Genomic DNA, 27,459 nt, shown 5'->3' with positions numbered 1-27,459 from the left:
ATGACCATTCAACACTTTTCAGCCAGTGACAGTTGCTCACATGAGTATTTATGCAGTGCCTGCGCCATCATGCAAGAGATGGTCACACAGAATATTATTAACATAATATTTGCAATTTATGAAACAGAGAATAATAAGAACCGATGTCTGTGACCACTTGGATACTGCTGAAAACTTGATTGAATGTGCTTGTGCATTTATAAGGTTTAAAGGTGCACCAAGTAATTTTTTACTTTAATTAACAAATCATTTTAATGTTGATTTAAAAACTCCCAGTAAAGAATTAACCTACCCACAACCCTCCAACAATATCTATCAATCAGCGAAATCACTATTACAATGTAAACAGAAACAAGCAAATATGTTAAACAGTGACTGTCCATTCCTACACAAAGCATTATGAATTACTTCATTGACTTATCTTCCTATACAATGTATAGAACCATGTACACATTTAATAATCTTTGTATGCCATTTTAAAAAGCAAGAAGTTTGTACTCTATTCTGATTGGATGAGCCATGTTTGAAGCCATACAGTTCTGCAAGATTATACTGTTGTTTCCTGTATCAGCAATGGCTCTCTGATATTGACAGTCAGTTGCTTCTTTTCTGATTAAATCAGTGTTTTTGAATGAATTGTTGCTTAGTTAATTAGTTACTTAGTTACTCAGATCACAAAATGATTCAAGGACTTACTTAAAAGCAGTCACTAGTTTGGTTCCTGGATTAATCATTTGTATTAATGAATCAACAATTCGGTGACTCTCAAACCATTTCAGTAAATGATTCAGTGACTCACTCACAGAGAGTCACTTGTTTTGTTCCTGAATGAATCAATGCTTTTGAATGAATTGTTTTTAAAAATGAAGTGACTCTCTCAAAGAGAGTCATTTTATTGTCCCTAAATTAATCAGTTTTTTTTAACAAATCCATTTAAAAAATGATTAAGTGACAACCTGCTGATGGAGTCACTGAAAAATCGGATTGTCTGTGTAACACACGAACATTGATGATACAAACAAAGAAATATCCCAGTGCTACTGGACTGATCATTCTTGGAGCGTCACTTAATCAATCAAATTTTGCAGACTAGAACTGTTCTAAACAGAACAAAAAATGACTTAGTGCACCTTTAAGGTATGAATAGCACATTATTAGTAATAAGCTGTACTATAATCAATTACACAGGCCGTTTATATTGCCAAGATAACATTTTCCACCATGTTACCCATATGCAGTGACATGCTTTGCCTTTCAGGAAACCCTTTTGTAAGAAGCCAGCTCTGCCAGCATCAAATAAATAAAGCGTGAATTCTAATCTGTGGTCCACAAAGTTCGTTCAAGGAGTGTGTAATTCTTGCATTTCAAAAAGTAGCACATGCATATTAAGCAGGCACTTAACATTTACGAACAACAGTCCTTGACCAACAGATCAGTGAAGCATAAAGCCCAGCATATTTGCGCATTCAGCCGGCAGAGAGCAGGGCCTACAGCTACAACTATGGGTTAACCAGTGGTGCCTCAGACAGACTTAGCTCTACCACCATCCCCATGCACAGAGAAGTAGTCCAGGCAGAGCGCAGTGGGGGGAAGTGGCAGCTACGGAGCGAGCAAGAGCGAGCGTGCAAGCTGGCCACGTGTGTTTTTTTCCTATTTGTCAGGTTCAGGCAGGCAAGCAGGCAGGCAGGCGACAGGCATCACCTACTTGTTACATGGACATGGACAAAGACCACAGAGATTTCCTAGATCCGTCAAATTCTTTTCTGCTTCTTTCATGTCCTTATTGATCTGATCCATTCCCTCTTCGATGCGCTCCAGTTGCTCTGATTTAAACATTAGTCAATTACACCCCCAAAAGAAATAAAGAGTGCGGAAAAGGAACAAGGAGAGAAAGAGAAAGGGAAGGCAAGGCAAGGCAAGGAGGAAAAGAGGGACAAAAAGAAAGAGAGAAGCTTAAACATTCACAGTGACAAGAGACAGTCAGACAGCAGCAGACAGGTGAGAGCCTTGGACGCTTCACCAGTACCTACTTGTCGCAGGGACATACAAGTCCACAGCATTTGCCTACATCTTTTAAACTTTTCTCAGCTTCCATCATGTCTTTGTTGATATGGTTCATGCCATCTTCAACACGCTCGAGTTGTTCTGGTCAGGACAAAGGGGTGACAGTAATGAAATGAGACTTTGCATCCTGGCAGACAAACGATGTTGACAAATGACATCTAAGTTGTCCAGAAACACATCTACTCAAAACGTGAGACATTTGAATGATGTGGTGGATGGTTAAGTTAGGTAGTGGCGAGAACATGGGCTATGAGGCGTAGCACATACGCAAATAAAAAAGCGACTTTTCAACCCACATGCATTTACCTGTTTAATTTGTACTCAACTTGACAATTTGCCTTGGATAAATTACGGCATTAATTAAAGAAATGGTTCACCCAAAATTTAAATTCTGCTGTCATTTACATGCCCTCATATTGTGCCAAACCCCGTTTTTTGTCCTCCATAAAACACAAAAAGGAGACTTTTTTCATCTATATTTTCATGAAGGACCATTCCATAAAAGGTCCTTTAGATTTTTCAAATGTTCTTCACACGAAGAAAAAATGGTTCTTTCCAAAGTGAAAGATTTTTTAAAGAACCAAAAATGGTTCTTTTGTTACATTGCTGTGAAAACCCCCTTTGGAACCTTCATTTTTAAGAGTGATAATGAAATTGAATGGGGAAAATCAGCACTATATAAGAATCATAATCATTTAATGGAAGAAGTTTCAGGTTCAGAACAACATAAGAGTGACTTCATTTTTGGGTAAACTATCCCTTTAAAAATCAAAAAGCATATGCTAATATTTTGTAATAGGGATGCTCTTCTGAGCCTTTAGGGAATCCAGTGGTTGTTGGCATGAATGCTTGGCATCACTGGGCACTTGCTCACTGTAACTGAGCCACCACTGTCTGAGCTAAATTAAAAAAGAAACAGTCAGGATGATTATGAACGTGTGAACTTCGAGAGCAAACGCAGAGAAAGAAAGAAGATGATCAGAAACAGAACAAAAAGCAAAAAAATAATAATAAATAATAAATATTAGTTATTGTGTGGTAAGGGGAAGTAAACTGAAGAATGTAATGGTTGATCATTCATGAACTGAAATGAAAAACATACTGAAGGGATACACATTCATTTAGGGCTTTAGAAAACTGTAAAATCCCTGGGGGAGCACAACAGATGTTGCAATTTTATAAAAACGAACAAATATGATAATAAGATTTACTTTTAAGTGTCTGTTCATCTGTCTTTAATTGAGCTTGAAAGCTGAACGATTTGTATTCTTCTTAGCTAGTTTAAATACAACTGACAGGGTCTAGACTCTAGTGTGAGGTTTCCACCACATACCAACAACAAGCCAAATGGCTAATTGGGTTTCGCTTCTAATCCCATGAGCAAGAGCAGCGTGACTGAAGAAAGAGGGGGAAGGAGGCGAGAAAGAGGCGGTGGGGGACTCGTCTCATCATTGGTTGACAGTGATATGAAGCATATGTTCACTTTTTTGTATCTTAAGTAGAATAACACCAGGATTGAGCCAGTAGTGTGATGGCACGCAGACTGTGGTGCATCCACTGAGCTATTTTAGTGGCTTTCCAAACAACTACTACTAACCAGGATGGTTGGACTTAAGATCCAATGGACAAATGTCCTTGTGGGTTCAAACCTCACTCCTGGTAGCAGAATTATTTCTGCATTAATTATAATGTCTGCAAATGGTACTCAAAAACTCAAGATGAGAGCAGGTAGGTCAATATGTCTGCCATGAAGTCAATATGTGTGCTATTATAATTTTGTAAGTCATAATTATTGATTATATTCTTTTTTAATTTTAAGCTAAAACTGCCTGTAATCTGATTTTGCTGTAAATGTTTAAAGTAAATTGCTTTGTCAGACTGGGGGGGGGGGCGTTTTGCCCCCTAAAATGCCCCCTTGGCACAAATGTAATTTCTGTTAAAAATCTAATAACATAAAAACTCTGGACATTTTTCACACTTGGTTTATAATTTATGCCATTGTCACTAAAACTATGATAACTTTTCTGAACACATTTATCTTTTGTTTCACTAAAAAAAATAACACAATCCTTAAGGGGGGGCGTTTTTCCCCACTCTACCCTAAATGTCAATTCTGTTATGAATAATTGCAGAAAATCTGCCTCATGTTATAGAGATGACCAGAGGAATATTGGGATGTAATTTCTAAAGCTACACCCTATAAAAGCAACCTGGATGGCCGAGTGGTTAAGGCGTTGGGCTTAAGATCCAATGGACAAATGCCCTTGTGGGTTTAAACCCCACTCCTTGAGTAGCATCCAGTAATGCAGCTGGTTGTGTTTCCAACAAATGTCTCTCTCAAAACTGGTTTTGAAATATCTCTAAAACAGTGGTCTCAAACTCAGTTCCTGGAGGGCCACAGCTCTGCAGAGTTTAGCTCCAACCAGCTCCAAATCACACCACCTTGGAAGTTTCTAGTAATCCTGAAGACCTTGATTAGCTGGATCAGGTGTGTTTGATTAGGGTTGGAGCTGAACTGTGCAGAGCTGTGGCCCTCCAGGAATTGAGTTGACCAATGCTCTAAAAGGAATAAAGAAGGGTTTTTGCATCACAAAGTGACCGGAATTGCTAAGTGGTTAGGGTGTTGGACTTAAGATCCAATAGACAAATGTCCTGGGGGATTAAACCCTACTTCTGGTAATATCTTTTCTACTGTCTTAGAAATGACAGAAAACAGACCTTTGCAACCATATTAGAGGAGCAGTCACTTCAACTACCACCTGACAAAAACAACCAGGATGGCTGTGTGGTTAATGTTCTGGACTTTAGATTCAATGGGCAAATGTCCTTTTGGGTTCAAACCCCACTTATAGCAGCAAATGTAATTTCCGTTATGCACAAATGTAGAAAATCTGCTTTATCTCATAGAGATTACAAAAAGCATATTGGAGAAGCAATTTCTACAACTAAAGCACAAAAAAACAGCCACCAGGATGGCCGAGTGGTTAAGGCGTTGGACTTAAGATCCAATGGATGTATGTCCTCGTGGGTTCAAACCCCACTCCTGGTAGTGAAGTTGATTTCAAACATTGAAATAAATTTAAATTTGTGCTTGGTTGGTGTTTCAACATATTCTATCTGTAAATAAAACAGATGGGGTACCATACCTTCAGGGACAGTTAACACTGTAGGCTGCCAGAGGTTGTACGTTCGAAATACTAAAAAAAATATTAATGAGCTACCATAGCAGTGCCCTTGAGTTAGACAACTGACTTTATGTAGTTCTTTAGTTAAAAAAGGTACATTCTTTATATGTCTCCTGAAGTGGACTTCTAACTGGAAGCCTTCTGAGCTCTAGCAGACTATTACATTCAGCAATCAGAGCACAGCTTTATGAGACGTGCTGTTGTTCTGCTCTAAAACTGGAGGCAAGAAAGGTGGTGGGATCATTTAAGCTAGGAAATGGATTGTCCTGAGGCAGTCTGAGGAACACAACATCCATAATTTAACACAACGAGAAGAAAGGCTGTATGTTGTTTTGACAGACTAATTAAAATTTCTCTTTCATGTGGAAAGGAACTCAACACTTCCTATTATCCACATAAAACTCGAATAAAGCCTCAAGCATTATAAAGGCTTAATTTGTCAATAGAGACGTTACTGTTTCTATTAAACTGAGTCACATCATTGATAAATCAATTATAGTTTTACTTTTCATAAAAATGCTTATGCTGTTCGTGGAAGGGAGTATGTTTGTCTAATTATCCTCAAATAGCATTGAGTGTTAACTGGAAAGTCTTTCGCCCCAGGGATTGTACACAGATATATTTCATCTGGTGAAGAGGAGAGCTGTTTGTCATTACCAGCAACATCGATCGTTCAATTTACCTCTTTACATGACTCTCAAAGCATCGTTTTTGACATGACGGCCTGATGTTTATAATTGTCTAAATTAATCTGCAAAACAGCTCATCTGGCAAAGTATTACAAGTAGCCTATAGACAGTCAAGTTCAAATAAGCAAATAAAAATGACTTACTGCACAACCTCATTAAATGATTCCATAATGTGTTTTCCGTCGTAACTTACCTCCCTGTTCATCCAGCATAACCAAAGTTCTGATACCAGCATCTTTACTCTAATCCATCAAGAATGGCAAAGCAAGAGAAATGAGGAAATAAACAAGTGAGAGAAGCCTACAGGTGAACAGAAAGAGATTCACACATATTTAGGTCAGATATAAAATAAGAGAAGAACAGCAGGGAATAAAAGCTTTTCAGCAGAGGACAGACTGTAGTGCATAGCAGTATTACAACTATTGAAATTCTTCAAGAGCGCTTTATTCATTTGGCAGGTAATTGTAAGAAGGCAATGAGGCGGCAGACAGTATGGAGCTAAAATGAGCTCAGAACTGTAAACAGAGCACTGGATTGAACTCTGAAGGTATTAAAGCATGTGTGTATGCAATATGGTGAGTCGTTCTCGGAGGCGCATGCAGGTTCTATTGACCTAAATAAAACAGCTGATTATCTTATTCCGAATCCCACACCACCTCATTAACTAGATGATTGAGCACTGCTGAGGTTTGTTATCACAGCACCAAGTACCTACAGGATTCTTTATATTTAATAAAAAACAAACATAAATACTTAATATATTAAAATATCCTCATCTTATCCGCTCTGTCAACTCATTTTATACTAATAATAACAGGTATGTGCATTTACTCATTTAATCAAAGTGACATATGGCATAATGGAAACTGGAAGCGTTTAATCAGATGCAAGAACCAGATGGGAACATTATATTTGTTCAGCCCCGCTAACTTTTGAAGTTCATTAGCAGGCCAAGTATGCAATTTTCTTCCAGCAATGGGAAAAATGAAGCAGGAGAATGATTTGTTCATGACTTTGGATAACCAATTTCAAGATGTAATTCACAAAACTTGGTACTGGGCCTGTTTTTAAAGAACCATTAATGTAAAGAAATAAAAAATATTATGCATCTTGATTGCAATAACCCTTGTGGAACTTTCATATTATACTAACAATACGATTCTGTATTTCTTTTTATAGGAAATTAATAATTTGATTCAGCAAGGATGCATTAAATTGATTTTAAAAACAAACATAGTTGCAAAAAAACAACAACTATTTTTAAATAACAACTTTCGTTAACCTCCAAATCAACATATTAGAATGGATTTTGAAGGATCATGTGACAATGAAGACTGGAGTAAAAATAGATTTTAAAATTCTTTAAAATTATTACAATAATGTATTACAATAGTACTGTTTTTATAGTTTTTCTGATGAGATAAATGTAGCCTTGGTGAAGAAAACATTTAATAAAAAACCAAATAAACAATATGATTTATACTTGCTATCACACTAAAACGAAAAGTTTTCTGATCTTTATAATGCCAAAGCAACCACCATTTTTTCTCAACACTATCTTTCATCTCCACATGTGGGGTCAGGAGTGTTTGATCCCTATTAGACACTAGAAAGACTCGTTTTCTCTCCCGTGTCTCGCCGCTGCCCTATCAGTAACACATAGATGGAGTTACTCTGAAATCATTATTGATTTTTATCACAGAGCGGAAATTCGGTGCTATTTCACCGTCTCCATTTCTGACCTTCAGTGGCCATGAAAACAAGCAGCGCACCAAACTCTGTGTAAAAACGGCTTTTCATATACAGCCAAACCGACGAGCTGCATTTCTCCTAGTGATCACAGTGTGCCATTTCCAGATATGTGACTTCAGTCTATATTTGCATCTATGTAACTGAATATATTGACAGAACAGCATGATTGTTTTCTGCTATTTACTGAGTTAAGTCAATATCTTACCTCTTCGACCAGCTGCAGCATGCGGCGAGTACTTTCCAAAGACTGTAGAAAGAAAAATACACTTATTATTACCCACAATGCACACAACAGCTAATATGCTCCTGCTTGTTGTTTGGTTCTTCGTGTTTTGAATACTATGTGTCGAGCACCACAGTTGGTACAAGGCCATAATGTTCATAATGTCAGTTCCGACAGCATGTTACTAATGGCTGTCAAGTTCAGACTGAGCTGAATGTACAGCCATTTGTGTTCCCCTTCCTTTCCTTTCTGTTCCTTCAAAGAAAGCTCAAGATAGCATTATCCACTCATGAATATTTAAAGCTCTCCCATTCCAGTCCAGTGTATATATCTGAGCTGAAGAAATATGACTGTGCCTCGCCACAGAATGCTCAATACCAGGCTGGGTTTAAAGATCATTATTGAGATCTTGATTTTCTTTTTAGAGAGCTATCATCTAGAGTCATACCATAGATCACATGGAAGCATACACCACCTCGTCATTGTGAGGCTTTGAAGGTGAAGGGTGTCTTTTTTCAGTGTTAATACTGTCTCATGTGCCACTTTAATGCACTAGTCATTGACAAGTTTTCAAGACAAACAGTCAACTAGCTGGCAAGTAAATTTTTATCTCAGCTTGTTTATTGATGCTATTTAATTTTACAAAGCCTCTGGAAAACATTTGTTTACTTTTGCAAGCATCCTGGCTTGTTTGTGAATGCTTCAAATTAACCAGACGATTTCAGAAGTCCGGTTTTCATTTTGCATATATTGTGCATGTGAAGTGCTCCAGTTTTAGTCTATTTTCACATTTACGTAACTTCAAATATATCAGTTGTTGCATGTCACCATACATAAAAAATTACATGCAACTATTTTTTCAATATAGGACATTCTGCAGACTATGAAAGCCTGTTTCCGCCACTGAATAAAAAAAGAAAAAGGTAGTTGAAAAAAAAGAAATATTGTTGTCAGTATTGCGAGTTTATAGCTCGCAATTCTGACTTCATTTCACACAATTGCGAGTTTATATCAGAATTGTGAGATACAAACTGAAAAAAGTTAGAATTGCAAGATGTAAAGTAAAAATTGCGAGAAAAAATGGTGAGATTAAAGTCGCAATAACCTTTTTGAATTTTTTTTATTCAGTGGCGGAAACGGGCCTCCATAGTGCACAGTGTATTTTTGCATAGTTTATATACTATTATTGTATTTATTAATATTTTACATAAGCTTTTATTTTTATATTTTCAGTTTTCATTTTAATTTTAGTTGAAGTTTTACTAATTTTGCCTTTACTACTTTTTTTTTGCTTTATTTTTTACTACATTTATTACTTCAACTTAAACCTCTTTTTTTAGTTGCCAAGCCAAAATTTCTCACCTTTTTCACAAATTTTCCATTTATCATTGATTTATTAAATAATTTTTTTTCCAGCCTTATTTCAATTACAAAAAACGATTTGTAATCATTTTTGTTGTAGTTAATGGATTAATGCAGAGGTATTGTGGATGACAGTGTTTTGGACACCTGTTTGGAAACAACTGTTTTTTGTTTTTCTTCATTTAGTGCCACTAATGGCACATTAATTGCACAATTCACCTATAAGAAGTGTTAAAACAAAAATTGCATTATTTAAGCGTTGATTAAAATAAAAATGAAATGTGTTTTTCTTAAAGGATAGTACACCCAAAAACAAATTCAGTCACCCTGAAGTTTGTTCCAAGCCCACGTGACTTTCTTCTGTGAGAAAAAAAATCGATACAATGAAACTGGGTTTTATTGTTGTTTTGGGCTTCATTGATTTAAACTGTAAGGATACCATTCTTGCAAATCTCTTCTTTTGTTAGATTACTGGCTTAGAAGGACATGAGGTTGAGTAAATGATAACAGAATTTTTAATTCTGGGTGAACTATTCCTTTTATGTCAGTATATAATTAAGTAAAACAATCAAGGACATATGTGCAGTGGCCATGTTAATAATGCACTAGCGTTCTGATGACACGGTCAATCCCCTGTGTTACTCCTCCCACATGCAGTTGTGAGTGAAAGTTCTGATTGTTCAGCAGGAGACCTGTGTGATTAGAGGTCTATCAAAGCCAGTGCAGAACCCCCACTGGGCAGGTGCTGTGAAGGAGGCTGTTTCTGTCTAAAATAAGTGGAGAACCTCTCACTGATCATCGCCACTGCTTCTGCCTGGTGTTAACCAAGCAGCCTCCACTGCTCCATGACAAATATATGAGAAGTCTTAATATAGAGCTGCTTCATTTTGCACAAAACGGATTTATTAATTCAGAGATGCTCTTTAGAGTGGTTCTGTCTCCGTCTGGAAGTCATGGTGTGCTCATTCTTCTTCACGCTGGGATGGGTCTATTTATAATCTGATGCTGTCATGTTTAGGGTTTATTTTTAGATGTGTATCTCCCATGCATGTTGAAGGTGTACCTACCTCATCGGCCAGCTGATCAGCTCTGGCTTGCATGTCTGTCAGCTCATTGCGCATGTCGGACTCATCTGCCATGGCTGTTGGAGGGATGAGGTACTCGCCTCTAAATGGGAAGTGTAGCTCTTACTTGAAGGCTGGAAAAGAAATGAAAAATGCTTTGTTTTAGGCTATGCCAAAGAAGACACACTAAAGCGAGTATTCTAGACAGATCTGGTACAGTGGTACAATGCACAAAAAGTTCAATAATATATTGTTGAATGAACAAACAGAATTTATAAGTGACTCACACAGTGCCGTGCATTGCATGTACATCTCTACATTTCATTCTATTTCCATTTGAAGACAATAATCGAGCAAGCATTGCATGGCAGTCAATATATCTAGACTCATTCTCAGGAACTGACTCATCAATTCAAGGACTCAGGTTACTCAAAGCTCACAAAATAGAAAGAGAACATAGAAGATGTGTACTGAGAATTACATTATGAATTCATTGCTACTGCTAAAATAATGCAGGAAATGTAAAGGAATTGCTGAAAATGTATTCTTAGGCCATCCACAATGTAGATGAGTTTGTTTATTCATGAGAAAAGATTTGAAGAAATTTAGCATTACTTCACTTCCTCACCAATGGATCCTCTGCAGTGAATGGGTGCCGTCGGAATGAGAGTCCAAACAGCTGATAAAAACATCACAATAATCCACACAACTCCAGGCCATAAATTAACATCTTGTGGAGTGAAAAGCAGTTGCTAAATGTTAATTGATGGACTGGAGTCATGTGGAGTGCTTGTGAATTACCGTGATGTTTTTATCAACTGTTTGTACTCACATTATGACGGCACCCATTCACTGCAGAGGACCCATTGGTGAACAATGATGCAATGCTACACTGTAAGCAAATTTAAATTTTTGGGTAAATTATTCCTTTAAAGTCAACAAAACTAACCTTGTTTTTTCTAAAAGCAATGTATAATGGATAAAATAAAGTACCATCCTACATATCTTCTAAAAATACATCTAATCACATACGTAAAATGGGTCTTGAACTCCTTTTAATGTTGACTTCAAAGACAAATGCTCTATCTACACTGACCACAGGGTCATTTTCTAGAGTGTTCACTGAAATTATACTATGTCACATCCATCTGTATCAAGGGTCTTGGATGCTTTCATAAATGCAAGTGTGTCTCATGTACCTTGAGATAATTTATTATTTTCACTGAAACTCAAGCACAAACATATAAAGATGCTTTTATAATCTAGTTTAAATGTAGAAAAGCATTGGACACAAGTGTGTCATGTTGGCTGCAGCATCATCTTGGCATCCAGGCACTGGCATGTTTCCCTTATATTCCTCATCTCCTGGCATGGAAAACGCGTAATCTGCCTACTGTTGATCAACATAGGGACCAATCAGAGATTTTGTCAAGATTTACCACTTTAGCAGCACTACACAATGTCTTTAAACAGACAATACATTGCATTTCTTTTATGCATTTAACATTTCTGTCCAAAACCACTTATAATGCTTTCAAACGAGTCGTTTTATCTGTTATCTGCGAACCAAAGGCATGACCTTTGCATTGCTCGCATTGTGCCAGTTGAGCTAGAGACAACAAGAGTCAACACTTTTTTTCCTGGTTGGATGGTGCCAGGAATACATGACCACCAGTCCATGCAATGTTACTTTAATCAAGTGTAAGTTGGCATCAAGTCATGTAAATATACTGCCCGAAATCTGCTGGAACTGCTGCCAGTGCTCCCTGTCATTAGCCATTTCATCTTACGCCAACTGGAAAAGGCAGCAGATCTCTGATACTCCATCTTTTCCCTGGCTGCTCTAGCTCTCTCTCTCTCTCTGCGCTCCAGTGGTGAGAGGTCCAGAGAAAACAAGAGTAATTAACTTACTCTCTTTTCTATTATAAGACAATTAGATTAACTAAAGAATCACACTTATACAGAGCGTCAAGCCGAAAGCCTGCTGATCTGTGGCATGACTCTTGTGACTTCTTTCTTTTTTATTGTGTTCTAATGCCTCTCTTTTGTTTTACTAATGAAATAAATGAATGAACTATCAACAGCCCTATTATGTATCTAAAATGCAGTACTGTTTGATTCTATAATCTTCAAATTTGATTTGGAATTGATGGATGGATTCTAAAAATGGCTTATAGTGACCAGGACATAGTGTAAATTTTCACTATTATGATTGTTAGCATTAAGACATAAAAAATAAAGATATAAACAGACAAACAAAGGCAAACAGTGAGGTAATTTCAGAAAGGCTAACACGTTACATTAATATTAATCGAACCTAAAACTATTGGAGCAGGTTTTGTTCATATATGTATTGATAATTATTCTCCCATATGTGACCCTGGACCACAAAATCAGTCTTAAGTAGCTGGGGTATATTTGTAGCAATAGCCATTGCTACAATTGTATGATTATACAATCATAATCGTAAAATTATAGATTTTACTTTTATGCCAAAAATCATTAGGACATCAAGTGAAGATCATGTTCCATGAAGATATTTAGTAAATATCCTACTGTAAATATATCAAAACTTAATTTTTGATTAGTAATATGCATTGCTAAGAACTTCATTTGGACAACTTTAAAGGCGATTTTCTCAATATTTCGATTTTTTTGCACCTTCAGATTCCAGATTACAAAGCAATGATTGGTTATGCAAATTTAATATCCACCCCGATTGGTCAGTTTGGTAATAAGCAGAGCTTTTTAGCCGCTCGTTGTAACATTCGTGCAGTACAAAAACTAGCGTGGGCTACCGCATATGAAAGAAAAAAAATATTTATATATTAGATATTTGCGTTCTCTCGCAAAACCAGTTGAGTTCGGACTGTTTACTTTACAGCTTGCAGTGGTTCATACAGCTCTGTATGTTAACAATGGAGAGGTTCATAGAGTCTTATTTTGAACTTGGACTCAAGTATAAAGAAATACAGTCAGTGCTTAGTTCAAGGCACGGTTTTGGGACATTCTAAAATGCTTAATGTGGCTTGATTGATTTTGTGATGTCACTTTCTGAATTGAACCTGCAACATGCTGAGCTCATGTGGCAACAATGTAGCACAGAAATGTTTTATTAGAACATTTATCATTGCATTTATCTCTGTACAAATGTTTTTTAATGCATTGCAACTGGATATATATATCCATTATAAATTAATAATATATTATATAATATATATAAACTATATAATATATCAAAATATAATATAATATAATATAAATTTAAATTTATTTTATATAATATAATATATAATATAAATGTATTTATGTTATCTAGATTTATATTGTGCTTGAAACACACAAGGATCAAAGGATCTTCACAAGGATAAAAAAATACATAATTCATTTAAATACACAACATAATCACAGTTCTGCAAAAAACAAGGATGATCTTAAAAATGCAAATATGAGCACATGGCAACCTAAAATATTAATCCTTAAACCAACATCCAACAGAAGTGAGCTTGAATGGTCTTTAAGGAGGACACTGGTATGATTTATCTCAGACAATACAATGGAAACTGCATTTTCTCCAGGTGATAAACAAGAAATTAGAGATCCAGTTACACTGTATACGACGTCAGTCTCATCGACGTGTTTTCTCTCCATCTCTCACTCATTACTATCTCTCCTGAGCCAACCTAATTCAGTATTCCATTAATAATGGACGATGTGTCAGATAAGGAACAAGAGCAATGGCTTTCTCATTGGCAAGCATTTTCTTCCAGCCTTGTTTCTACAGTGCCATGGATGAACAGGCCATCTTGTAAATCATTGTTCCTCAAGGACGTGGCTTATCCGCCAAACCACAGTTAATCCACACCCTGAGAGAAAAACTACATCGCCACCCAAACATGCCAGCTGTGGGTGTACTTTCCTCTTCCTTTCATGAAAATGGCCTGGACTGATGTATCAGTGCCAATTTTGGCAGGCGGCATCACAAACTCTTCACTGTTATTTGGCATATGCTTTAATCCAAAGCCACTTACATTGCATTCAAGGAACAAAGTACAATGTTTTTGGTTTACCTGGGAATCAAACCTATGACCTTGCCTGCAGCAAGAGCTTTACTGTTTGAGTCACGGAGGCTTACTGTAATTTTTTGTTTTATTTGTTGTGTTCATAAACTTAAACTGCACTGAAAAAGTGTTGTAAAAACAGTTTTGACTCAGAAATGTAATTGCTAGTAAATAATACAAACAAACAGCAAGTAACAAATATATCAAGTAAGGAAACTGAAATGTTTTCTTGTAAAATGTGCTCCAATAATTTATATTATTACTTTCATTAATAATTTTATTTACAACCTCGAAAAATCACTTTTATCACAGTGCACTGAAAAAACGTTGGCATAATACTCAATTTATTTACAAAATTTACTCAACTATAAAACATTTTCTAGCCGTTATAAACTTCAATCTTAATCATAGAGATACTTTCCTCTTACACGCTTTGCAATTAATGAGGGATTCAGCCTATAAGAATGAGTTTTCTATAAACACACCAATACAAGGGCCTGTGCATTGCATTTTTCTCTTTAGCATGCAAAAGGTCGTTTCGTTTAGCCCTTTGGCAAGTGTAGTGTAGTGCAAACCACCTCTGACGTGAAGGACAAGCACAAGATTGATATATACCGCAACCTTGACATTGAGGATCAGGTTTGTTGAACTCTGGCCATATAGAAAACAAGAACATGGCTTTATTATATACTATGTGTCTTCTAGTGTTTATTTATTTGGGAGAAATTGCCTTTTTATATTCATGAGTGATAACATGCCATTATGTTGCACAACTGACAAAAACTATACAGTATGTCCATTTAATAGAGAAAAAGAAAAACCTTCTCTGAATATGGTTATTACGTTTGTGCTGTTGTCTCTAAACAATATTTGCCATCTCCATAGTATTCAATGTGATGGTAATGGATCTTGATTATTATAAATAAAGACCTGTGCTAGCACCGAACAAAAACATGGTTCAAAAGGCTTGGTTCTGAAATATTTTGATGCCCATAATCAAATCCATCTGGACTAAAAAGGACACATTATTTCATTTCTGCATCAAATAACCTCCAGTTCAACGTTTTAGAAGATTTTCCACCTAGACACCTTTGATCAGAACTAGCTGATGCAAAAACGACCCTCGCAATGTGATGCTTAATGTTAACGACAGACCAAAACCACATTAATGACTCAGCTGCTATTGTGAATATAAAAGTGCTCAGTGCTCAGAGTGATCTGACATTTTCACAGAACATTTACAATATGTGATAAACAGCATCCAGCTGAGTCTGCCTTTGAGATATTTATGCAATTATACAACTAAAAAAGAAATAAATCACACTAAAAAAGCAACAGCATATGATGAATGACATACAGTCAAAATCAATATTATTTAAAAAATATTTTTATAGGGAAATATTTCTGCTACTGCATATGAACGTTACAGGGCTTTTAAAGGGCTAGTTCACCCAAAAATGAAAATTCTGTCATTAATTACTCACCCTCATGTCGTTCCAAACCCATAAGACCATCGTTCATCTTCGGAACACAAATTAAGATATTTTTGATGAATTACAAGATCTCTCTGATCCTCCATATACAGCAAGGCTCAGAAACGTAGCAAGGACATGGTTAAAATAATCCGATGGTTCCACTGTAATTTTACGAAGCTATACAAGAATACTTTTTTGCGCAAAGAAAACAAAACTAATGACTTTATTCAACAATTTGTCTTCTTGGCGTCACCCTTTAGTGCCATTTTGGAGAGTATCACATACGTAAACAACGTATGCAACATATGTACGCAGATACGTTGTTTACAACGCACTGTCGCATGGTGTTGCTGACACAGAACAGCAAATGTTGTTTACGCATGTGATCACCAAAAGGGTGAAACGGGGAGACGAATTGTTGAATAAAGTCATTATTTTTGTTTTCTTTGTGCACAAAAAGTATTCTCGTAACTTCGTAAAATTACTGTTGAACCACTGATGTGACATGGATTATTTTAACGATGTCCTTGCTACGTTTCTGAGCTTTGATTGTGTTGGACCCTTGCTGTCTGTGGAGGGTCAGAGAGCTCTCGTAATTCATCAAAAATACCTTAATTTGTGTTCCGAAAATGAATGAAGGTCTTACGGGTTTGGAACGACTTGAGGGTGAGTAATTAATGAGAGAATTTTCATTTTTGGGTGAACTATCCCTTTAAGCAATTAAAATAATCGAATTAATTACATGATGTGCTGGATAATTCATCAAATTAATCGCAAATTGATCAATTTGGCCTATAAAGTTATCAGAGTGTCTATTTACACTAAGTGCAAATAGCCCGCCTTGTTGGCAAAGGCTATTTACACTAACTCCGCCCACTAACGTGTGATTGGGCTAGTCAACAATGAAAAAAGACGACTGTTCAACATCAGTTTCAGTGGCGTATATGGTAAGGCGTGTGCTTTTTGACACGATCGACCTGCGAGTTCGAGTCTGCCTTTTGCCTAAATTTTTTCTCCCTTTTCAAATCTCATATCGAATCAGAAAGGCATTTATTTTCAATAAAAATTAAGGAAATAATCAAAAAGTTGAAAATAAAAGTATCGGGTAGGGTTAGGGTAGGTGTAAGGAGGGCTTTATTGTCCCAACAAGGTGGCATCCATTTAATAATTTGAATTAAAACTATAATTTACACTCAATACATTATTATTGCGTACTGTTTTATAATGTACTACAATACTGAGGTGCAGATAATTGCCACTATTTGCAATAAGTAGTATAAATAGCAGAAAATCCTGCTATTTTCACTTGGTGTAAATAGTATCTATCGCTAAAAAAATATGCTATTTACACTTAGTGCAAATAGCCGCTGCCTAAAGTTATACCCCCAAAAGATCATTTAAAGTCATTGTGGTGTTAAATTACAATATATATATTTTTTTAAAATATGTTGAAATATGAAATTATTATTATTATTAAAAAATGAAACTAAAACTGCCAGTAGGTGGCGGCAAGACACTGTCTTAATGAGCAAGTCATTCAGTCATTAATTCAACGATTCGTTGAATCAACGGTTGGTTGATATGCGGGAAATATGCGCTCTTGCTCATGTGATATTCCTAAACTGTTTCATATGATGTAAACAGAAGACGAAAACCCATACAGGTACATTTTTTGACCTCATATCTTGAATTTTAGTGGCATATAACTGCATTCTCATAGACTACATCACGCAGTCAGTTGTCGTCCTGCATCGTGTTCGTCTGCAACTGCATGCGATATAAGATGACTTTAAAAATATACATACATATACATAATAACGTTTATATTCTAATAAAATGAATGCAAGACTCATATCATTTTTAGAGTTTAATGCAGCTAATGACAGATTAACCTCCAAAGAGCACATTTTAAGCAAATCTTCATGTTGCTAGCAATATCAGGTAAGTGCTGACAAAGAAAAGAGCAGGTGCTTCTTTATAACACATCCAAGTACAAATCCCAAAAGCACATTGCTCGGCAGGATGTGTCACCCTGCACAGTTAAGAATAGCTGGCAATGATGAAACATAGAATAAAAAGTCTGCCTGATGAAGGACGAAAAGTTCATTGAGCATTCAACATAATGTGAGGAAGATGATGAATATGACCCCAGTCATCTACGGCCAGATGTTACCATGTCCTCCTCCACATCTCATGAAGAGAGCAATGAATGAGTGTCTTTTATATCAAAACAGAGTCCATAAAAAGAAAAGGATGAGAGTCAGTGAGATAAACAGAGCCGTCACTCAACATATCAGTGTATCCTTCAAAGGAGATCGACGTGCCGCCCCCTTCAGAGACCTGCTGCCTGATGTGTATTAAAGGAACACTCCACTTTTTTTGGAAATAGGCTCATTTTACAACTCCCCAAGAGGTGGTAGCACTTTTAGCTTAGCTTAGCTTAGCATAGATCATTTAATTTGATTAGACCATTAGCATTTGGTCATCAAAAATGACCAAAGAGTTTCGATAATTTTCCTATTTGAATTGACACTTCTGTAGTTACATCGTGTACTAAGACCAACGGAAAATGAAAAGTTGCGATTTTCTAGGCCGATATGGCTAGGAACTATATTCTCATTCCGGCGTAATACTCAAGGAACTTTGCTGCCGTACCGTGGGTGCAGCAGGCGCAATGATGTTACACAGCGCCTAAAAGTAGTTCCCAGCTCAGTAGCCTATGATATAGCTGGGGACTACTTTCAGGCGCTGCGTAATATCATTGAGTATAGTATAGTATAGTATAGAGTATAGTTCCTAGCCATATCAGCCTAGAAAATCGCAACTTTTCATTTTCCGTCGGTCTTAGAACACGATGTAACTGCAGAAGAGTCAAGCTTCAAATAAAGCTTCAAGCTTCGAAACTCTTTGGTCATTTTCGAGCGAGATGCTAATGGTCTAATCCGATTCAATTATCTATGCTAAGCTACGCTAAAAGTGCTACTGCCAGATCAGGAGATCGGCTGAATGAATTCAAAAACGGTAAAACTCAACTGTTTAACTCTAGGGGAGTTGTAAAATGAGCCTATTTCCAAAAAAAGTGGAGTGTTCCTTTAAACCCGTCAGGCTGCGTCACGTCGGCCATGCCGGGAGACACGGGGCTACAGATTAAACCCACTACTCAAGGAGGATTTATAGCTCACTGGCTCTCTTTACACCAAGCTTACTGCGTTGCCCCGCTTCTTCTGTTGAATTCATTTACAACAATTTATGAGATTCATTGAAAAAAATCTCTCATACATTTATGTCAGTTTAACAGATTATTATTATATTTAACAGATTATATTATTCATTAACAATTAATCTTAGCTGGCCGCCCGGTCGGGGTCTGGGCTGGTGGTCTTCTCTGCTGCTGCGGGGACCGGGGTGGTCTTCCTGTCCCCACGCCAGAGCGAAGGGGGTTCAGCTCCGGGATCGGGCGCTGATTACCCCTCTGGGGGTGGTGGTGCCTGGATCTAGGAGTATAGAGTGCATATAGGGAGTGTGAGTGTGGGTACCATGTCCATTTTTGTGTGTCTACATGTGGGGCGAGGGTGAGAATATTCGTTGCGTGCTTGAGGGTGGGAACGTATGCTTGTGTATATGTGTGCTTGTTCGTCTACGTCTATGTGTCAGGTCGGGCCTTAGACTCCACCTCACTCATCATCTCAGTCGACCCCCACCCCACCACCATGCCCTGCCGGTGGAGGATGCCGCCGGTGCATTGGTGGTTTCTCGCGCCGGGGTAGGATGCTCGGGTGAGCGCTGGCCCACTCTCGGCGGTCGCTTGGCGGGGCCTGGCCCTACTGGCCTTGCTGGGCCCCGGTTGGGGGGTGGGGGGCCCTTGGATCTCCGGGCCCAGGGCTCGGTCTGCCCTGGTGTGGTCGGCTGCCGGCGGAGCCTGCGGGCTTGCTGCCACGGCACCCTGGGGTGTCTACACTGTGGCTGTCGGATGTCCCACCTTCGGGCTCTCCTCTGCCCTTTTCTGGGTGGGGGCCGCAGTTGTCCCTGCGGTGGTTCCCCTGGGGGCCCCGTGACCTGGGGGGCCTCCGGATGTTTGGGGCCTGGGTCTCTTCCATGCCTGCTTCATGCCTTGCGGGATGGGGCTGTTGTTCCCCACACACACACTATTAAACATTTACATGGAGGAACCTTATGAACACAAGCGCGCTCACACACACAGGTGTACACTCAAGCATTCACATTGGTGTAAAAACGGGTGCTCACAGACACACATTGTTCTGATCTGCTGTTGCTTCAAAACTTACTTTGTAATATTAGTTATGCGTGTTGCTCAATAACATTTAACATTTAGAATTTATTGTGATTCATACAGATGTTGGTTGTTGCTGCAGTTTCTCTGATGTTGTGTCTTCTGTTGTGTCTTCTGTTGTTTTCTCTTTTTGTCAGCAGGTATCGAAGCAAATTGTCTGTTTTTTTTTTTTTTTTTTTTTTTTTTGTCTTGTTTTTTCCTCTCTCTCTCTCCCCCTTCTCTGTTGACTTTATCCACAATTTTTTTTTTTTTTTTTTTTTTTTTTTTTTTTATTATTATTTTTATTATTATCATTATAATTATAATTATTATTTTTTTTTATTATTATTATTATTATTATAATTTTTTTTTTTTTTATTTATTTTTTTTCTCTCTCTTGTTTCCTCTGTCCCCTGGTCTTGTCGGTCATAGTATGGTTAAATAAAAGGGTATATAAAATTTAATTAATTAATAAAAAATAAATAATATAAAAAAAAAAAAAAAAGGCTGTGAATGATGATAGCATAACTACACATACGTACTGTCATGTGTTATCTGTGTTACTGACAGGCCAATAAAAAAAAAAAAAAAAAAAAAAAAAAAAAAAAAAAAAAAAAAAAAAAAAAAAACAATTAATCTTAACAAAATAATAAACGGAAATGAAAATGTTCCTTGATGTACAAAATTAACTACTAAAGCTGAAATTAAAATGAATAAAAATTATACATTTAACTATATTAATATATTGCAAACAAAAAAAACTATAAAAAAATTACTAAAACTTAAAATTAAACTGAATTTAAAATGAAAACTGAAAATATTAAAAAACTAATTGAAAGCATTAATACTATAATAAATACAAATACTATAATATAATACAAAAACTATAATAAATATCAATTATATTTCTGTTTATTTATTTGTTAAGCAGCAGTGTAAAATTTGTATGTGTGTGTCTATAATAACTCTATAACTATAAATATGAATAAAACCTACTAATAACTTACTAAAACAACACACACACACACACATATATATATATATATATACCGTATATACATAAAACTAAATATTAATATAGTTATAGTGTATAATGCATAATAATCTAGTGTATTTTTACATATTTATACATAAATCTCTTCTGTAATATTGCAGTTAGTTAATAACTGCTCTGTAAAAACATTTGAGATGATCCTGCATGGCATGATGGGAACTGGCTGTGACCCCGGGGGGAAACTTTTAAAGATTTTACTCCTCAGAAAACACTTCCAGCACAGTGTTATCTGGCACAGGCACGAGTCTAATTATAGTCATATGTGATGTTTACTCTTGCAGAAGTGTCTTTATGCATGATTTAGGCTCATGCCACACCAAATGTTCCCTGAATATGCAGCATAATCAGATCTCATTCCGCACAAAACCGTGTCACTGGATATTCCAGCTGTGACCTGCATCCCGAAGCTGATACTTCCTTGTATATCAGTAAAAGCAAAGGTCTTTCCACTCCTCTATATGTTCCCTAGACAGTCATTAGACAGCAAATCCCATACAGTTTAAAGCTTGATAACCATGACAACCAGAAAAGAGGGAGAGAACGAGAGGAGAAACAAAGGAAAAACAAACTTGGTTTCAAACATGACATATCACTATCTAGATGTTTACAAGCCAACTCAGATAACAATAAGGCACAGTAAAGGACAGAAATAGAGAGAGAAAGAGAAAATGGTGGGACATCCAAACAGCACAGACAAGTGCTGGTAAATTTGCAAGTTAAAAAAAGCAACCTGAAGAACCATACAGTCATAGAAAGCAGATTTCCCTCCATCCTATCCATCTTGTTCCACATCGAATAAAGAGATCATCTATTTTATCCACCTATATTAAAGGAAAAGTTCCCCCAAAATAAAAATCTGCTTCAGATTTACTCACTTACAGACTATTTAAGATGTAAATGAGTTGGTTTCTTCATCATAACAGATTTGAAAACATTTATCATTTCACTTGCCCACCAATTGATCCTCTGTAGTGAATGGGTGCTGTCAGAATGAGAGTCTAAACAGCTGATAAAACATCACAATAATCCCCAAGTAATCCACACCACTCCAGTCCATCAATTAATGTATTATGAAGTGAAAAGCTGTGCATTTGTAAGAAACAAATTCATCATTAAATTGTTTTAACTTTGAACCACTGCTTCTGGCCAAAATACTAGTCCATAATCCATAACCTCGAACAACTCTTCCTGAAGTGACAAAGTCCATCTCCTGTTGTCCTCTCACATCAAAATCCACCAACATATTTATTTAGGACTGTTTTTTGCTTGTAATGGTGCTTGGTCTATGCATATTTCCCTCCTGATTCAGACAAGATGACTTTTTCACTCAAGCAACGGTTTGAAGTTAATAACATCTTAATAATGGATTTGTTTATTACAAACATGCACCTTTTCATTTCACAAGATATTAACATACTGGCGCCATGTCTGTTACCTTGTGATGTTTTTATCAGCTGTTTGGACTCTCATTCTGACGGCACCCATTCACTGCAGAGGATCCATTGGTGAGCAAGTGATGTAAAGCTAAATTTCTCCAATGAATGTTCCGATGAAGCAACAAACTCATTTACATACTGAATGGCCTGGGGTTAAGTAAATTTTCAGCAAACTTTCAGTTTTGGGTGAACTACTCTTTTAAGAGCATGAACGCAGTTTAAAACATCTGCTTTTCTGTTCAGTGGAGAAAAGAAAGTCATATTGATTTGGAACGACATGAGGGTGAGAAAACGATGCCAGAATTTTCATTTGTTGGTTGAACAATCCCTTTGAATACAGACTGCATCAATTGCACCATATAAGACGGTCAGAAGAAGAGAAAATCAACTCCATGTAACCCCCCTGAGCCCTTTTAACTCTAATAATCAACTAGGAAATCCTGCTCATTACAAAAGCACAGCTCATCAACCTAATCAGCCGTTCCGACACCTTCCAGAAGACAACAGCTCTCCAAGGTGTGATAAAAAAGCGAGAAAGTAGGGTAGTTAGCATGAGTCAGCCGTCTGCGAAGCGTGTGATTAAATATTTGAATGTAGCTGTCAAGAAAACGACAGGTTCCATTCCTCAGACCGATGTTTTGACGCTCCCGCCGCACGACAAGGTCGAACGCACAGGTCAGCTACAACCGATCCCCAAACTTACACGTCTATAAAATTACAAAAATGTCAGGAGAATTGAATCCTGTAACTCCAGAGGAGGTATGTTAGCAGGAAGTGAATTGGCAGTGTTAATTACCTAATGTCAACAGAATGTCAGTTAAGACTGATATAATACTTGCATTTGGAAAACACACTGAAGCACATTAATCATGCTCAGCATTGCACTTAGAGGCGTAGTCGACTCTAAAAGTAGGACACACGATCATGATCTCAGCCCTGTGATGGAGAGGATATCACGTATAGCTGCTCGGCTTTGTTTCAGTAAAAACGCAATGAAGCCAATATTCCAATACTTCTCATATGATATTTCCCATGCTCTTCTAAAACAGACAAATTATTATATTCCCCATTATTTTGATGCTTTTCCATCATTAACATCACAATGGTCTCCAATTTCTGAGCCCGTTGCATTTAAAATGAGTCTTAATTCAAAATTCTTTAAAGGCACATAGATTGGAGCATGTACATAGATGGAGAAACCTTCAGAAGTGCATTGTGGGTTTCAGATGCAGCTGTTTCTATGTCAAGGACAGTGGAAATGTCAGTGCTGCACACTGGCACATCTGTCTCTGCTTTCATAGTGCAGACATACAGCTCTATGAGGTCAAGATTATTAATGCAACACTGTTTTTGTGTAGAGACACTGGGCTGAACATAGACATGACTGGATCTTATAAAACCCACAATGAACTAGAAATAAACAGGACCAGATTCTGTTGTGTAATGGTATTTACATCCAACTATTTATTATAAAATGGATAGTTTTGAATCTAGAGTCTAAGTTTATTCATTCAAAGCTATTGTAATATGACTTTTTTTCTTCAATGGAAAAAAAATCATGCACTTAAAATGAATGGCAGCTGGAGCTTTCAAGCTTGAATTTTCATAATAATGGCTTAATTTTGAGTCTGTTTCTCAAAAAGAAAAAAGAAAAAAGTTTGACAGTATTTTTTATTCACTTTCATTATATTGAAAAGAGTGGACAAGATTTATTTAAAAAACAAAATAAATAAAAAGTAAAAATAAATAATAATAATAATAATAAAACATCCAGGTAAAGTAAATGACAGATTTTAATTTTTTTAATATTTCTGAAATATTTCAAAATGTAGACTATACTGTGAATATACTGTTTGTAAATTTTTTAAATATAATAATACACATTGCTGCATCTGCTTTTAAAAAAATAAATAAATAAAAGCCTAAAAACACCCTTTACCTGTTGTAAAAGCAGTGTAACACAGCCTCTCATAGCTTATCACTAGACATGTTAAGTTTTCATCTCGTATCGTATGTCTCATGTCTTTACTTTTTAAAGATGACGAGGTGGCTATTATGAAGGAGATTGTTGAGAGGCTTGCTTTTCTCCTTTTATTATTTTGTTTGAACCAAGGACATTGATAATACCCGGAGAGATCTATCCGGTAGTCCATTCATCTATATGGTGTATTGTTTTATGGCCATTGATCATTTAATTCAATTATACAACGTTATACAAAACAAACATCAAATAAAGTGGACTCAAAAGCCCTGTGTTGACCTCCGTGACCAAAATGCCTTTGTCTAAACATAATTTAACCTGACCCTGTGCTTCCAAAGGTCCTGCCCTCCACTGCTATCCCATGATTCCTTCATATTACACAATTCACAAGGGACCATCTGGTCACATATGACCCTTAAACCCCTGGGATAGGCCTCCAACACACCACAGGCTTATCTCTATTAAAACCCTGATCCCAGGATCAAGGAGAGTCCCTCGAGCAGTGGCCGACTGGCCGGCCCTCAGCTGAGAAACTTTCTTCATCAGAGAGCTCCAAACCAGCATGCTCCTATGTGTTGCTTTGGAGATATTGTGTCTGTAAACAAAATCTGACATCAGTTTTGCATTTTTCTCATTATGTTTGCAGACAGAATCCGTGGGAGGGGAATTGGTCCTAAATCAGTGGGAAAATGGAGAGTTTAACCCAAGGCCATATTTGTGCTATGAGTCTATTTTCTCTCTCCTTGCCAAAAGCAAGAATGGGGACGGCAAGCAAAGGTGAGGTAGAAAGGTGGAATTCATTTCTGACACAGGCAGAGTTATTTGTGTTCTGTAATTCTGTGTTCTGTTTTTTTATTATTCATTAGTTTTTTTGGGTTTTTTTTTTGACTGTGCATCAAATAGCTTTACTAAAAGAAGGGAATGCATTCAGTGTGCCAGAGGAGAGGAGAAGAACTATTCAACAATTCATTTTCTTACAGGTTTTTCTGCATGGAATTCATGAATAAAACTCAAAATGCAACAAGGGGTCTGTGTCTCAATGCATCACATTTCCTCTAAGATATATATGAACATCTCACCTTTTAAGCCTTTAGGAGGAACAACAACACATACTTAACAATATCCAGAGTATGACTGGAGCTCCATATTTAAAACTCTACAGCAATACACATGCAAAAAACTGTTAGAGTCTGTCAGACCATGGAAAAATCCATGGCAGGCATCTTAAAGCTGAAGAAAGGGTGAATAAAACATGAAGCCAAAAGTACAGCAGCAAAAACTAGGCCAAAAAACACTGTATAAGAAGCCATGCATGGGCCATAGGCTATATGGCATTTTAAACAACAGATCACTATTAAAATGTATCCTTTATGAATGTATGAATGAATGAATGCATGTAATGGACCCTTTTCACATTTCGGTGGTTCTCAGATGTCATCATAGTTGGGTAAACAAATATAGTGGTGAACAGAAACTACTGTACATTTGTCCCAACAGCAAAAGAGAGAAAAAAAATCCATGATGGTGGATTACATTGGTCAGAAGAGAGAAAGATATTAAATTTGCCATCACTGCCTCAGCCTTGAATGATATATGTGTTTTTATTAAGTTCTCTAAATTTAAGTTCAATCTAAAATGTTGCTTCTGTATTTTTATGGTAAAGTTACGGCAACCACATCTGCTGTTTTTACAGTTCATTTTACAGATTTTTTCACAGTTCACATAACATTTTTTACAGTGTTCACTGAATTTACATTGAATTTAAAATATTTAAATACAAAAAATCTCACTATTTATGATGTTTAATAACTGTCTCTGAAAATGGACCACATAAAAAAAAAGATATTTACTTATTCAATGCACATTTCTGGTCTTATTGTGCACAATACATCAGTGCACATTATTTAAAATGAAAAATTGCTTGTAATCTTTAATCAGAAAGTAATATCCTGTTCTACCTCAGCAACAATATTTATTTTCGTCTGCTATCATGACACCCCTCACCTCCGACTGCTTGTCTCCAAATGGTATATTTTTCATAAGCCAAACAATTCCCAAAGGATGCATGTTTCTTCTCATAGAAATGAGAAGCTATATTTCATTTAGAAATACATCAGTTTGCTGAAATAAAACGGGTTGTGATTGACATTCAAAGCAGAAAATAACTGAGAAAATTAGTCCTTGGTCAAAAAATGTACTACACTCTTAAAAATGAAGGTTCCAAAAGTGGTTGTTGACAGCAATGCCATAGAAGAACCATTTTTGGTTCCACAAAGAACCTTTCAGTGAACAGTTCTTAAAATAACCACTTTTTCTTAATGTGAAGAACAGTTTAATAATCTAAAGAAACTTTTGCCCCAATAAAGAACCTTTCGTGCAATTTAAAGACTCCATGATCTTCATGAACCATCGATACCAATGGAGAATCTTTATTTTTAAGAGTGGACCTTTTAAGATTCTTCTCCCCTGTAATCCAGCATGCAATGACAAAACAACATGACACGAAGCAGCAGCAAAAGCATTCATAAAAGCAAACCGTGCATACTTTTCAAGGATGTAACCCGTGTTTTGCCCCGTGACGAGCAGAAGAGGCACAGCAGACATGATATGGTTACGAAGAACAAGCCGTGAAATGTGCTGTGTTATCAAAGACCACATGTCCTTTTTTGAAAAGAGGAAAAAAAGATGAAAGTCTGCCCTTAGAAAATGTTGCTATTCTGGGTAAATGCCACAGATTGCACACAGACAAGAGACGCAACCCTAAGGATGCCACAAAACGTACTGGATACCGCCACCGTAAAAAACATATCAAGTTTGGAATGATTATTCGAAAACTTGCCGAT

At 36.7% G+C, this 27,459-nt stretch overlaps 1 protein-coding gene across 2 annotated transcripts in view; it reads right to left on the bottom strand.

Annotated features, from left to right (window-relative positions):
• Positions 1–27,459, bottom strand: part of snap25b (synaptosome associated protein 25b) — a 38,602-nt gene that overhangs the window by 7,572 nt on the left and 3,571 nt on the right. The window contains exons 2-5 of one of the 2 annotated variants that reach the window (XM_079385383.1): positions 10,343–10,473; positions 7,896–7,937; positions 6,132–6,180; positions 1,706–1,823 (exon numbers count right to left, since the gene is read on the bottom strand). In XM_079385383.1, the coding sequence (XP_079241509.1) occupies positions 1,706–1,823; positions 6,132–6,180; positions 7,896–7,937; positions 10,343–10,414 (281 nt within the window). In that variant the 5' untranslated portion in view covers positions 10,415–10,473. Of the gene's footprint in view, positions 1–1,705; positions 1,824–2,030; positions 2,146–6,131; positions 6,181–7,895; positions 7,938–10,342; positions 10,474–27,459 lie in introns of both variants that reach the window. The other variant, XM_079385384.1, reaches the window with a different exon arrangement.

The sequence above is a fragment of the Barbus barbus genome (assembly GCF_936440315.1).
Source record: "Barbus barbus genome assembly, chromosome: 30".
Lineage (NCBI taxonomy): Eukaryota > Metazoa > Chordata > Actinopteri > Cypriniformes > Cyprinidae > Barbus > Barbus barbus.
Note: the sequence above shows the minus strand (reverse complement) of the source record. Positions and strands in the feature narration are given on the sequence as shown.